The sequence below is a fragment of the Numida meleagris genome, chromosome 1 (assembly GCF_002078875.1).
Source record: "Numida meleagris isolate 19003 breed g44 Domestic line chromosome 1, NumMel1.0, whole genome shotgun sequence".
Taxonomy (NCBI): domain Eukaryota; kingdom Metazoa; phylum Chordata; class Aves; order Galliformes; family Numididae; genus Numida; species Numida meleagris.
Genome location: NC_034409.1, coordinates 133,012,814 through 133,028,829, shown reverse-complemented (window position 1 = coordinate 133,028,829; position 16,016 = coordinate 133,012,814). Strand labels below are relative to the sequence as shown.

At 39.7% G+C, this 16,016-nt stretch overlaps 1 protein-coding gene across 2 annotated transcripts; it reads right to left on the bottom strand.

Moving 5' to 3' along the window:
- C1H2orf49 (chromosome 1 C2orf49 homolog) lies at positions 528-14,787 on the bottom strand. 2 transcript variants are annotated; one of them, XM_021414030.1, is made up of 4 exons: positions 14,624-14,787; positions 12,207-12,373; positions 7,401-7,773; positions 528-4,216 (listed from the first exon to the last, which is right to left on the bottom strand). In XM_021414030.1, exons 1-4 carry the CDS (start codon positions 14,750-14,752, stop codon positions 4,160-4,162), a joined length of 726 nt encoding a protein of 241 aa, XP_021269705.1. In that variant the 5' UTR covers positions 14,753-14,787; the 3' UTR covers positions 528-4,159. The 2 variants fall into 2 exon arrangements, with proteins under 2 accessions (XP_021269705.1, XP_021269709.1); XM_021414034.1 differs by lacking the exon at positions 14,624-14,787 and adding an exon at positions 14,474-14,603.

Below are 16,016 nucleotides of genomic sequence, written 5' to 3'. Positions count from 1 at the left end.
ACACAAAACTAGCTTTGCCCTTCTGTGTTTTGCTGTACTATAAACATCACTTAACCTTCTTATGAATTTCAAACTCTACAAGTACGGAGGAAAAACAACTTCGGAACCTCTAGTAGCAGAAATGGTCTTTAAGGTTTCTATAGCTAACCAAAACTAACGCAAAACCTGAGCTGTAAAGCCATTTGGGTGTTACTGACATAATACACATTTTTTTTTCCTCCACTAGATATTCCAGTTTAAGCATTTGATTTAAGTTATGAGCAAGTGATACAGTTCAAGGATTACAGTGGCCACAGGCAATAAATTCATAGATGGATATTCAGGGTGAAGCCCCTAGCCTATTGAAATCAATGGCAAACAGCATTCAATTTCAATAAGGCTGTGGTCTTGCCTCAGTGTTCTTGAGCTATGTGACTAGTGTGTGCTGTCAAGTACGTAGAAAGACTACAGACATAGAGGGTGTTTTAAAGTGCAAGGATTTGTGCAATGTCAAAGAGATAATGATAAAACAGTTGAAGTGGGAGTGCTTCGTAACAGATACATATTTTATTGCATGACTAGCTGATCATTGTGTGAAGTACAAGTTCTGATTGACAGCATCAGTATTACATTTAGTCAACATTACACTGCACATTGTATTTTTAAAAATAAAAGTCATTTAAAACAAAACTGTTTGCGTGGTTTAACTGCATTCACATACTGGATATTTACAAATAGAATGCTTTCACAGTCTTACAAAACACAATGTAAGAGCCACACAAACACAAACCTTTTTTGCACACCCAACTCACTAGGAAATTGTGGTGCTTAAACAATTCTCACACAGGCCTTGCTGATACATATCTTCTACCAGCTGCAGTCACTGGGAAAGTTATTAGCAAAACTAAACTATGTGAAAATACTGATTCAATTGCAGCTGATTAAATCATGTTCATAGGTTTTAAACTCAAAACCAAAATATTATTTTCAGAGACCAAGGTTAAAACATTTATCTTCATGAATGTCACAGGTTTAACTTCTACATTAGGGTATCCTATAATTTTATTACTGTATTGCAATATGTAACATCCTTTGCTATAGCATCATTTTTGCTACTTATCTGCTACAAAGGCAATAAAATTAAGAGGAAACAAGGCATTGGATGATAACCATCTTCCAAAAGCACACTTCAAGGAACATGGCCATGTTATGCAAAGCACAAGCCTAGTACACCTTTCACATGGAATTCATATCACAGAAGAGGAGGAAAGGGTTGTGAGGCCTTGGAGCATGGTTCCCCAGGGAGGTTGTTGAGTCACCATCCCTGAATGTGTCTAAAAACTGTTTGGATGTGGTGCTCAGGGACATGATTTAGCGGTGGGTTGTTAAGAGTTAGGGTAGTATGGTTAGGTTGCAGTTGGACTTGATGATCTTGAAGGTCTTTTCCAACCTGAGCAATTCTATGATTCTATTAAAGTAATGCCACTCTTCCAACAGGAAGCCTTCTTTACCACGAGGGTGGTGAGGCACTGAACAGATCGCCCAGATCTTTGTTCAAGGTGTAGGTATTCAAGGCCAGGCTGGATTGGGCCACAGGCAACCTGATCTAGTGGAAGATGTCCCTGCCCATGGCAGAGGGTGGAAATTGTACGGTCTTTAAGGGTCCTTCCAATCCAAACCATTCTGTGGTTCTCTGATCTTCAGATGTGGAAAGCAGAATTAGGCCTGTACTTACTCTGTATCTAATTGTGCAAGGTAGGTTTGCTTCTAATTCTTGCTGCCGCTCCTGAATTTAATGTTTTTTGGGTTTTGTTTGGTACCAAGCATAAAGCAGTCATGGGTTATCTCTCTCTCATTATTTCAACAAGATAAATAGATGTATTAGATCAGATTTGGTTTACTATATAGTTTGAAGAACTTCGCTGACATTTTTGAAGTGCATATCCTGCCAATCCAATCTCGCTAAATAACGACTAAAATCTGTCCTTCTGTGATTTCATTCTACAATGAAGGTTGCAGTAAAGAACAGCCAGAAAAAATCCTTCTTCTATTCATACCTTCCAAAGCACAAGACCACCTACCTCAATTACTTTCCTCCAGGGTCCTGACAATCCCCAGCACACTGTAGCTCTGCTCTAGTACTTCAGTAAGAGAAGGACTGCTATTAACCAGGAGAGCAGTGTAGGATAGTAAGAAAAAGCATGGTTTGCACCCTGCCCCCCAAACACTACTACATAAAGAAGAATGGGCCTGGCTTTAAGTAAAGGTAGGTGAAACATGGCAAGGCTGGAAGTCATTTCAGCTTTAAAGATGACTACAACCATGCAATAACAGCATCAGGATACCACTCCAGTACAGTTCTGCAAATCACTCCTTAACATGCACTAACACACACACTCTTCTAGCAACTGGAACTACAAAATATAACCTAGATTCTAACTCACTAAGAAGAAGCCACCCACAAAACAGAACTCCTACCAGTTACATTAGTGTGAGGACCAGCACTTCACATGATACTAACTGCTGCTAAAACTCCAACATAGCTATTCAGCCTTCTACGATGTAAGCTTTAAGTTCTAGTCACTTGAAGTCCACTGAAATATAACTGTAGAAAATGAAGTGGCCTAATAAATTGCTTCATAAAAACAAGTCAGAACTGCTCAGTTTGCTTTTAATTGAATTTATTTAAATAGGATAAGGCTACTTAAAAGACAACTCTTTACATACAAAATGTACATTACGTTAAAGTTTGCTGTACTCAAGTACAAAAAAATGCACAAGTGTTTAGTAAAAGGGAAACAGCACACAATTTCAAAACACACACATTCTTACCATTTTACAGCATTCAAGAAGTGCCTTTTATGTCCTAACAGTGAATGGAGTACTGTCAGTAATGAATTAAACTATGGTTTTTGGTTTCAACACTAACCAATCTAAAAAAAATGTAAACAAGTTCTCAGATCACTACTGACAGCTTCTTTTAGTGAGTTAAGTGGATTCACAAGTGGATTTTTTTTGTTTTACTAAGTCTGGAAGCATTATTGTTATTTAGCATCCATATCTAAAATGGATCTAGATGGGCTTCATCCCGAGCTACAGAGATTTAATAAAAAAGTTGCCATCAACTTGATTCCTGCCTTATAAGGGCACCACCAATTAATCCAGATGAAACCTCAAGTTTCACAGAAAACCAGCACCCACCTTAAATGATCACAGGAAGGGAAAGGAATAAAAGAATTAGGGAGAAAAAAAGTGCACCTACATACACTAATGCTCTCAAGGTACTTCTTTATCTTCCTGACTCTATCCCTCTCCAACTGTTAGTAAGCTGAGAAAGCACTGGTATGCATTCCATAGGCTTCCCCCACATTTTATCAGCATGACTGTAACCAGGAAAACAAGCAAATTTGCTGTATCGGCACATTTTTACACTTTTCTATGTATAAAATATGCCTTTGTGTATAAGACAACATGGCACTAATCCATTCACTACTTCCTCTCAAAGATTCCTATCAGACAGTTTAATATCATACTACCATCTGTGCATTTATTTCATAAGTCAGTAAGAGAAACTTCAATTTGAAGTAATGCTGTTAAATAGTTCATCTCTTATTACCAACCTAACTTGCACTGTAAATTCTACACTCATATTCTATGCGACAAAAAGGAAAAAAAAAGTTGTCTCAAACTATCTTATTAGCAGAATGGTCAGTTTTCTCATCTAAATGAATTATCTTTTTTATAATCAAGAACACTCATGGAATCCCTTGGAATCTCAATAACTGTGTTAACTACTTACCCAGAACTGGAACAAAAAGCCAATCTTACTGAAAACAAAATGAAACAAAAAAAAGAGTATTTATGCATGTGATTTGTAGGGATGTGCAGGAGATGAACTATAATAATCTTGAAAAACAAAAGTGGAGGGTTTAGTATATTGTAATATTACCACCATTTTAAAGAGGAAATAAATTACTTGGTTTAAAATAGTAGACGTTCTTAAGGTGACTGGTGATAATGACTTCAGATTTACAACAGGGAACTTTTAAATTTGCTAAAATTTCACAGCAATCTGAATCCCTGCAAGGTTTAAAAAGAAGTGTACCTAAATTGCTCAAATATGACTTATCTGTTTGAAAATATGGAAGTAACATTTATGTTTCGAGCACCACTAGCTGCTTCATGGCCATGTAACATGCTGGATTTTCTTTTTTGCTTCCGTAGGCTTTAGGTCATTCTGCAAAAGAAGAAAATACACAAGTATTCTCAGACATCCTGCTCTAAGTAAACATTAGTAATTGACCTGCAGTGCTCAAAATTAACACTAATTATTAATGTACTCAGGTATATGCTTCTTCAGCAGCTTTCTATTGCCATCTTGTGGAGAAAGTTAATATCACAGTTCCTCTACAGGAGACAAAAATAAAACCAATGAATTTAGCTACATGCAAATCATGTACATCTTCTGTTTTTCCTCAGTCCTTAAATTAATTATGCAAAAATATATCTGTAGGATAATGATGCATCTTAGTAACAGGTACACATTACAGCTTCAAAACATGCATCTGAGGTTATCTCAAATTGCCATCTCAAAACACGTTCAAAAATATGGTTTTATAATAGGAAAAAAAAGTCAACACAGAACTAGAAGATCAATTCACTTTTGTCAAATAGTAAATGTCAGGAAAAAAAAGTATGTTTTCCTTTGTAACAATCTGCCTAAAAGTATGAAGTAATTGCCAAAGCCTGAGATGAATACATCTTTCAAGAACCCCTCCTCTACTTCAAGAAACCAGAAAGTATTAATTCCAAAATAGAGAAAACAGAGATTTAAGGTTGAAATAAATACCCTTCACCATCTAAAATAAGAAAAAAGTCTGAGAAATTACAGTTTTAATAGCTCTAACAAGAAGAGTCAACACAGCGATTTATTCAGAACATTCTAAAACACACTAGTTTTGGCATGATCTAGAGATCTCTCTTAAGGAGAAGAGTTTACAGCAATAATGAGTCTCAAACCCTGAGAGGTTGTAGATAATTAGACCGCAGAATCAGAAGGATATTTCCATGCTATTCTGCATGACAGCTTCAGTTTTTCTTGGCAGTTAAAATAACAATTCAAAAAAATCACTTTATTGAAAAAGCAATTGTCATTACTATCACTATACTAAAAATACAGCAGGTTTTGCACTTCACAACCATTGGCCAAACATTTTGATTCCTCTCATCTGCATTAACTCCTACTTAATGACACATTCTACAGTAAAGTAATATCCATTTCACACATTTGCCTAACTTCAAACATCTTTGACTCATTAACCAAGGCACATAATTGAACTTCACAGTACTACCTTGGACGACAAGCTGTGGCTAAGAAAGTTACGTATCAGAGAGTTGGTAATGTTGGTAATAGGAAGCAAACCTCTCCAGCAAAAAGTTGATTCAGGGCCACAGTCATGATTCTTGTAAAAGGTGTTAAAGCCGTCTTTCAGAATAGAATCACCAAAGTTGGCAAAGACGTACAAGATCATCCAGTCCAACCATCCACGTATCACCAAGAGTTCTCACTAAACCACGTCCCTCAACACAACGTCTAAACACTCCTTGAACACCTCCAGAGACAGTGATTCCATCACCTCCCTGGACAGTCCATTCCAGCACCTGACCACCCTCGCAGAGAAGTAGTATTTCCTGACGTCCAGCCTGAATCTCCTCTGGCACAACTTAAAGCCATTCCCTCTAGTCCTATCACTAGCTACATAGGAGAAGAGGCTGACTCCCATCTCACCACAACTTCCCTTCAGGTCCTTGTAGAGAGCAATAAGGTCTCCCCTGAGCCTCCTCTTCTCCAAACTAAACAATTCCAGCTCCCTCAGCCGCTCCTCATAAGGCCTGTGCTCCAAATCTCTCACCAGCTTCATCGCCCTCCTCTGAACATGCCCCAGGGCCTCGACATCTTTCTTGTAGCGAGGGGCCCAAAGCACTCCCACAGCACTCGAGGTGCGGCCTCACCAGAGCTGAGTACGGAGGGATGATCACTTCCCTTCTCCTGCTGGCAACACTATTTCTGATACAAGCCAGGATGTCATCGTCCTTCTTGGCCACCTGGGCACACTGCTGGCTCATGTTCAGCCAAGCATCAATCAATACCCCCAGGTACATTACCTCTACACAGTCTTCCAGCCACTCTGCTCCAAGCCTGTAGCGTTGCCTGGGGTTGCTGTGGTCAAAATGCAGGAGACAGCTGTGTGTTTAGGTACTCATGTTTAACAGAAGACTGATGGAACCTATCAAATTATGCAGTAAATACATTTCCTGCATTCCTTCACATAGGAATTTAAACAGATGAACAGAAACCTTTGCACAAGGCAATATTGAGGAAACAGTCAATGCAACTGCACACCATATTTCTAAAGCTCCCCCTGCAGTTCAGTTGAGATTAGATATCTATTTTCTCCCTCGAAGCTTGGACTTACTCCAAGTATTCCTTCTTTCAGCAGAAATGCGAAAAATCCCTTGCATTAATTTATTTGCATCATGAAGTGATACAACACAAATAGAAGACTGATCCCTACCTCGCAGCACATCTCATAGCACAGATCTCTTCTCTACCTAGAATTTGTTTGCAGCTAAATCTAACATGCAGAATCAAGGTAACTATTTACCTTTACGATTAACAACACAGTCTCTTACTCCAGAACAGCATCCTTTTCTTCAAGATCTCAACACGTCTTTCTCATCATCTTACAGGAGACCAGGTACCCAGTCAAGATCACCAAGGCTCAAAATGAGCACTCAGCTTTTGACTTCTCACTCAACTAACATGGTTTGTTGTTCTCATCCCACAATCTAGGCAACTCTCCAGATTTTCTCATCTAATTCCTGCCTCTCACTTGCCAATTCCTACGTGAGATTTAAAACAGATGGCCCTCTTCCTTTAAGGATATATTCTACAGCTTGCAGCATCTCAGTTCAGTTCCTGCAGCATCTCCTCCTTCACTTTGACAAATTAAAGCTTGTCCTACTCAGTCATTCAAGTGTGATTTTTACAAATGTTATCATTACACATTTTTCTTCCTGACTACAAAAACCAGACCAGGATGTTCACGCTCTTCTGTAATACTTACAAGATGGTTATTTTGTTTGCTTTGTTTGACTCTGCCATCAGCAACACCTGACATATTACCTATTCATTTCACAATGACATGCACGCTTTCTACAGAGTTGCCTCTTGTACAGAATCTTCCCGTGAACTTCATTTCTTTTTCCTTCTCTCTCTGCCAAACCAGCTACTCCTTTGCCTGTTTGTAAATATTCTATTAGTTAAAATAATCCTGAAAGCTTTTACAAGGGGCTACCTTTCTACCTCTGGCCCCTTCATGTTTCAATAAACTGTGAAACAAGACACTGAATATACATACCGGCAAATCAGATTCATCTTTTGGAACAGATCTCTTTAACTTCACAACAGTAGTTCCTGCTACTGGAGATAAAGGGTGTGTCTTCAGACTAACCAATACACTGCTATTAGTCTTTGAAATATTGTTCTGCTTAGCCTCATTATTCCTCACTTCCAGCTTAGCGTCCTCTGATAAACTGGAGGCTGAAATGTATGTAGAGGCATTTGAAGGAGCCGATAATCTCCTCACAGTATTAGTGATGCTTCCAGCCGGGGGAGGTTTTAGGCGATCAGTAGCTCCATTCTCTGTCTTCTTCACCTTTATGCTTGTGCTTGTTGAACTGCCATCAAAAACAATTAATGGCCGTTTCCTTAATCCTTCCACCGCTGCAACACTGAAAATGCAAATTGTAGAACGATCAGAAATATAAGTCAGATGTTTCTAAAATAGCATACCCATGACACGAGTAGTAAAAATGAATGTAACCTGCCTAAAGTAATAACACATCCCCAAATACTGATCTTCAACTCTTAGCTGCTCCAAATTTAAGCAATAGGAATTGCTTCTAAAATAGAAAGGAGTGGTGGGAGGGAGGATGAAGCACAAAGGAGGTCAAAGAGGGTTGCGAGAGGAACTTCCTCACAGTAGCTACAGTAGTACATTCTAAGATTGTACCCCTATACCACTGTAGCTATTCCAGAATAACAAGAGATAATATTTGTTAAGTACTTCAAAAGGCATTTGAGAAAACGTGAGCCACCTCACAAGAACAGCATCTAATATTCTGATACTTCTAAGTCTTCCTGATTCCTCAATCATTCAAGATCAGATTGTTAAGATAGACAAAAAAAGAAAGAAAAAAAACCTGTGAGATAACAAACAAAAACATTAAGAAGAAAAAAAAAAAGCATATGTCTTTTCAAAATAAACTGTTGAACAGGAACCTTAAGCTTATTTAATGCCTTCTGAATAATTTGTGCCTTTAAGTCTATGTCTAGTCAGGGCTGGCCAATTTAGTAACAATTAATTTAGGGAAAAGAAATACTATCAAATATCAAAACAGTAGTTAGTATCAGAAAACATCCTGACTGGCAAAAAAGAAACCAAACAACCCACAATGCTATCATACATACTCTACATAAATTTAGAGATTTAAAAATGTATTGCTTTAGAACAGCAAAGATAAGCTGTGCATATTTAATACATTAAAAAAACGCTATTAATTTATAACATTCTTATTTAGAAACTTTGGCTTTCAATATGCACTTAGTGTTCAGTAATCTCACATTAAGCAGAGGAATAAAACTTGAACTACAGCATTTTCAACAATGGAATACAGTCATTAGTTTGTACCTTTGACAATATCAACATTAGATATCTCAATAGGCTTTAAAAGAAGCCACAAGTAGAGACTTCACTTGTTTGATTTGAAACACTACATCAGTAGCTATGGATAAATCTCACATCAAAATAAGAAATTACACATCTCTTGTACAATTTCTGCCACAACCAGAAGTTTCCTAAAAAAAAAAAAAGAGGAATAACAGTTTAGGGTCTCAAAGCCCAAATCTTCAGATTTGCTTCTACATTACTATGTCTTCACAGCTATACACGTCACACAATCCTCCTCTTTTTCTATTCATCTGGTTCCCAGAACTGAGACAAAGAGAGACCTTAATTTCATTTGGTACATTTGTCAAGAGATCAGACAACACTTTGCTCAATGTGCTATCCATGCTAAATGTGGTTTCTAGGAGAGCTTCTAAAGAACGTGATTAGCTTCCAAGGCCAGGAGCATTAACTACCCATGGGTAAGGTTTCACTGAAACAGCAGCAGTAGTTAACTCATCCCTTAAATTAAGGAGTATGATTTCACTCGAGAAGACTAAAAAGCTGATACATACTTCAAAAATGAAGCACGATACTTTTTGCTCACTTTGGCTTTGTCCAAAAATTTGCTACAAACTATGTGAAATAAGGAATGTTATACCTTTTTCAGTCACCTTTCTTAAAAGTGCTTTCCCTGCCGAGTTGATTTTTGTTATTTTTTATTTAAGCTTGAAGACTAATAAGTCAGGAACTAACTGCAATTCTACCAAGATTGTTATTGTTTCTAAACTGAGCTTTAGAAGTGCAGAATTTGTACAGATAACCACACGCTGCAACACTGATAAGATTCCCAGAGAAATACTTCAGACTAACTCCAAAACAAAACTGGACACTGTACCGTCAAGAACTGTCACATCTCATTTTGAGATATGCGGCTCACGGAAAAACACAGAACCTTAGGTATGATGTTCGTTTCTTTACATGAAGTACGAGAAGCTTAAAAGCCTCAGAGCAGGACTCATACTAGCCAGCACTCTTCAAAGGAAGGATACTGAATTTAACAGCTGAAAAGAATCATTTTGAGATCCTGTCCTCTTCTGCAAGACATTCTGTGAAACCTCAATTTCAACGCACATCTAAATTCTTTAGAAGTGCTCTAAACACTTTATAAACCAGGCTGAATGTGAGCATGCTCTAAACCTGCTGTTTACTACATAGCGCACGGTAAAGAAAACCAGCTTCACGACAGGTAGCAAAAACTCCTCTGCATGAGCAATCTGGGTTTCTGCCCTTTCACATGATTACTCAGATCACTCACAAAATCAAGGAGCAACTCCTGTTTGTGAGGACAATTTAATATAAAATGCTTCTATTGTTGTCTAGCCCAGTCTGGTACTTAAGGTAGTACCCTAAAATCAGGGAGAAGTGTAGGTTTAAACTCCCAACTCCTAAGTTTAACCTAGGTATTATCTAAGTTACCAAAACAGGCAGGTGATCGCCTCTTCAGCTAATGTATTTAAAACTGGTCCTAAATGCCACATCATACATTGAACTCGGTATTTTCAGTTCATTAGCAGTTCTCAGAAGATGCCAAAGTGGCCTGTCAAACTATTAAGGAAAAATCATGAGCCAAAGACCTGAGCATGTATGGCCACAGGGCTCCCACAGACTGAGAGTTTGTGGGTGAGATTCTTCAGAAACTACATCTGCATCTTGAGATTCAGACCATCCTCTTGTTCCAGCAGTCAAGATGATCCTACAGGCGCTTCAGAATTAACTGTCCCCGAAGACACAAAAGCTATCTGAAATGTTTTAAGTTGGATAGAGTGCATTCGCTCTTACTCAGTATGACTGTCTGCACGTTCAGCATTCAGAAATAAGATGTATAAGCTATCACCTGTGACCTCAGATAGTTGATTATATTATTGAGATACAATATGATAGTGCAGCTCAGCTGATTAACAGAAAATCTTTTAGGACGTGTCATCATCATCATCAGTAAAACTGCATTCAACATAGTATTAAATTTCAGTGAAGACGATTAATGTTTTTGCCTCTCACCACCACAACTAGAGATATGCAAACACACACTGAACTCTGCTGACCAAATCCCCAAGCCCTATATTAATCCTAGCACACTGTGAAAAGCAGTACTTTCCACAGCGGAATGCAACAGAAAGCTCCTGTAATTTAGTCAGCTTATTTGAGTTTTAAACTGAGCTAACAGCACAGTTACTTAGTATCTCTGACTTGCACAGAACTTACAGCCTCAGAATACCTAGGGATTTTGTTCTGTATTTAAAAACAAGAATACCAAGGTCTACTTCTTCCTCCACACATCACGCCAATTCTCTTCAAGCAATGAACACAACTATGCGGGAGAGCCTATCTTACGCCTTGTAGCACCCAAAAAGATGACTGAAATTTCTCAATTCTTGCCATGTATACATCATAGCTGAAGCTTCCTCTGTGCAGCTTTTATTTATCAAAAGTGCTGAAATTCTATTATCTGCTCCCAGTTAGTAGGTTAGTAATAGGAGCAGTAAAATCTGCTTAACTATTCTAGTGCTTTGTCAATATATTTTTGAGTCAGAAAGACACTGACTTAATCTTCAAATCACATACAGTCTGAGGTACAAACAGACCTTTTACGCACATGGGGGAAAAAAAAGGGAAAAAAAAAAGCACAAGACAATTTAGTATCCTTGACATTGCTTTAAAAAAAAAATACTAACTTGCCAGAATTGGTTAAGCTCTTCCTTGTTAGAAACCTCAATAACGATAAAGCAGACTCATGAATCTAATAAGCTGTAATAGTGCAAAAATGTATTAAGAGAATTTATGTCCACCTTTCCTTTAGCATTTATTAATGGAGTTAAATCAAACTCCCACCCATACATATAACGCCAAAGTTAAAGTGTTGGACAGGCAGAAGATTCAGGGGAGAAAATATTCAGTTAAATAAACTTCTGAGAAGGTTTTGCCTTCTGATCAGATATAAACACAGGTTTTAAAGGTAAGGCAGAAAGGTTCTTTCAGAAAGAAGATGCTCATTTTGAACTTGACACTCAAAGCAGCAGCAGCATATTCTGACTCAGCAGACCAGTCCTGTTCAGTGAGCAATCGCAGTTAAATATGCTTCTGATATATTTGTCTTAAACATCATTAACATGATTCACCTTAAAAGGCAAAGTAGACAATACTTTTTCTTTCTTTCTTTTCTTTATAAAGTATTTTGAAACATACCCATAAAAAGCAAGTATTGTAAACTAGATGCCATAAATAACATTTAGATGACAAAAAAAAAAAATTCTCTCCCTTTTCCCTAGTATCACAATAGCAGAATCTAACATTTCTGACAGACATCTCATAGCATTCTTTATAAACCATAACAGTGTTCAAAACCTGTACAAGTTCTAATAATCAGACAGGTAAAGAGCAAACTAAATGCTTTTTTTTCCAAATTCTCCAACTTCATCCCACTGAAAGCTAAATTACCTCTTATTCTCACTTTTCGGCTCATTTTGCTGTCTTTTCTTTTCCATCATTTTCCCCCATCGACTTTTTGGTAAGTCACGCTGAGGCAGGGGAATGGCATGTTGAATATAGAGATCTGTGAGCCCATCTTTGTCCATCTTTACATCATTTTTGACCAATATGTTCTTCTGTGGGGAACAGGAAAAAAACAACTGTTATTATGATGAATGCAAAGCACTAACAACTTAATGGCAAAATGTCATCATTCAAAAGTCATTTTGAAGTAGAATTTAAGACCAATACCCTGGGATCTCAGAAGCGAAGGGGCTGCAGGGGTTAACTGCATGAGAGGCCATGAAGTACCCTTTGCCAATGACAGCCATTTCCAGACAACTCTGAAAATGATGAAAACAACCCACCACACACCCAAGCTTCACACAACCAGAAAAGAACACGAAGCCACTGCTCAAATACCTTTAACAAAGGGAAGCAACCATTAAGGGCAGAGGAAACAAAAGGAGACACAGGAGAACACATGAGAAGCTATGTGAAAAGGAGACACAGGAGAACACATGAGAAGCTATGTGAAAAGATGAGCTAACAGCTAACTTTAGTAAAAAGAAACCGTTACGTGCTAATCCCCATGTCCTGTATTTCCCACTGACTCATGGAAAGAATCAGGAGGGTCAAGTGTAATCCACACTGAAAACAAGAAAAGTTGAGACTAGGAAAGAAGCACTTCCTAAGTCTTTGTCTAATGGCCATTATTTCTTACTCCTTATGCTCCTTACCCTACTGTCTTAGTATGGATTTTTCTATAGGACACAGTCTACCTGGAGCACTCCCTGTTCCCAACTTGGTTCTGCACAGGCTGGAGCCCACTCAGAGACACACCTACTCTGTGTGCAGTGCCTCTTTTTAAGAGTGGTTCTCCAGCCACATCCCCAAAAACTTCAGTTTTTCATGGAGAAGCAGGACCATTTTCCTCTATGTCCTCATCTGTCTACTCCTCCACGTTCTGTGCCTCCTGCCTCCTCAGCCACTGCCATCCAGCGTGAAGAACATTTGAGCAGTATCACATGCTACTGATTGAAGTCTTGCTGTGCGATGTGTTGTTTTCACTGCTCTCAGACAAGCGAACCCAGCTGTGACCAGCCCTGGGCAGTTCAGCATCTTCGCCCACACAGGTCATTCACACATACCACCGTTATGTGAAATCTGCAATTTTTTTTTCCCCCAATGAATATAGTAATACAAGAAAAAGTAAGTTACGGACCTAGTGTTAAAAACTGAGATTTTTGCACACTCTTACATGTGCTGCCCTGAATCCAACTACAGTCCTGGAGCTCTCTTTAATATTAACAAAAACAAGGCAACTGGAGCATAACGCAGTTCAAACTCCCAGATGTAGAGCTCTGCTTCCCCAGTTCCCTACACGTAAGTTGATCAGAGAGATTTCTAGTAACTGTCAGTTATAAGAGAACACCAACTTTCTCTCTAATCATACACAAGGTTGTGAAAACAAGTGCTTGGTACCTTCTTCTAAATTTATTAACAGAAAAAACCACTGACTTCATACAAAGTAGGCATCATTGGTAACAGGCCAAGTCTCTTCTACTACTGGTTTTTACAATACTTTATGACTTCTACTACGGGCCTAAAATCTGTACAATTCTGTGCACACAAACTACATGGTCAAGAGCCAGGAGTCGGACTCAATGACCCTGGTAGATCACTTCCAACTCAGGATATTCTATGACTCTAAGAGTATAAAAAAATGCAGCAAGCTCATACAAAAAGCCTTAGATGACTATTCTGCATTCACCTCAAACTTGTAGATAAGACAACAGCAAGAACTCCAAATTACATCCACTGAAACCTCACATATCCAAAATAGGCTATAGCTTACTTTCAAAGTCAGATTTTTCAATTCAGTTTGCTTAAAAATTAACTTCACTGATTACACAGGATGCATGTACCAATTTTAGGAGAGAAAAAGCCATCTTTCCACAGGTAATGTTACCATATGCAAGTGCTGCTTCACAGATATGTCAGCTTGGATTATTACTCTCCAGCAGCTACAGCAGTGTTCAAACACAGCCCTCTGAAAACACGTGGATAGCTCTGAGATTGTACACCTTTTTGAAAAAAATATTCACCCTAAAGAACACAATCACCCTTTTTTTCTTTTCTTCACTGAATCGTTCTTGAGAAGAGCGATACAGCAACTGAAAAGCAGAGAGAGACTGCGAGAAAGCTTCCAGTATGAGCTCGAATAAAGAGTCTACCTGCAGAATACAACGGGGAAATAAACGGGACGGACACGACAACTTGCAGGGCCGGAGGCCTCCCTCTCCCAAGGAAGGGCCAGGGCTAGAGCCAGCTCCCATCCCGCCCCGCCCCGCCCCGCCCCGCATCCGGGCGATACTCAGGCACACCTGCTCCAGCGTGAGCAGCAGGAACTCCTCCGAGAGCAGTTCCGGGTGCAGCAGCAGCTCCGAATCCGAACGCCCCGACACACGCTCCTCCTTGCCACCACCCACCCGACCCCTTCCCTGCGCCGCCATCTTCTTCCCCTGGCGGCCCACTTCCGGTCTCCCACAAGGCCTCCCGGCGCGGGGGGCGGGTCTAGCGGCGGAAGTAACGTAAGGCACGTGATGTACGCTCACCCAATGAGCTCCACAAGTAGGCTGCAAGCGGCTGCATTGTGTTTGTATTTACTCCTCAGCATATAGAAGTAGAAAAATATTTATGCTGCTACATCGAGGAGCTTTGCTATAGAATTAAATCAAAACTAAATCTTGTTCATAAAAGTACTAACTGCAGTTAACGTTAGTGGATCTGCAATAGCAAAAGTTGCTTTGTAATTTCCAAGTAATATAACTGGCTGTTAACTTGAGGTAGTAATCTGCTCATCCATTTAGAAGAAGAGCAGGGAATTACAAATACTTATATTACCAAATTAACTATTGCTATTATAACACAGAACGTAATTTCAAGTACTTATTGATACCTTGATGTCCTCCACTTGTTTTTTCTGCTTGTCTGATATGATGTTGCTTAAATCATAGAATCACAGAACGGTTTGGGTTGGAAGGGACCTCACAGCCCACCCAGCTCCAACCCCTGCCGTGGGCAGGGCTGACCCCCACCAGCTCAGGCTGCCCAGGGCCCCATCCAACCTGGCCTTGAGCGCCTCCAGGGATGGGGCACCACAGCTTCTCTGGGCAGCCTGTGCCAGCGCCTCACTACCCTCTGAGTAAAGAATTTTCCCCTGACACCTTATCTAAATTTCCTCTCTTTTAGTTTTAAATCATTCTACCTTGCCCTATCGCTATCAGATGTTGTAAAAAGTCACTTTCCCTCCTGTTAATCAAGAAACAAAGGCAATGAGCAATGTTGGAAAAGACCTCCCAGATCATCATGTCCAACCCCCAGCCCACCCCCACCATGCCCACTGACCACGTCCCTCAGTGCCACATCCACACGGTTCTTGAACACCTCCAGGGGCGGTGACTCCACCACCTCCCTGGGCAGCCTGTGCCAGTGCTTCACCGCTCTTTTTAAGAAATATTTGCTAATATCCAACCTGAACCTCCCCTGGCGCGACTTAAGGCCGCTACCTCTCGTCCTGTCATCAGTTTATCTAAGTAAGCAATGCAATATCATTTATCGCTCATTATTCCATACACTGCCCTCAGATAAGGCTTCTGCTCAACGTAGGCACCCCCAGCCCCGCCCCGAGTGGGTGCAGCCCCTCGAGGCCCCGCCCACCACGTGACTGGAAGGCGCCCCTCCGTGCTTGCTCCGCCCGCATCCCGCGGGAGGCGG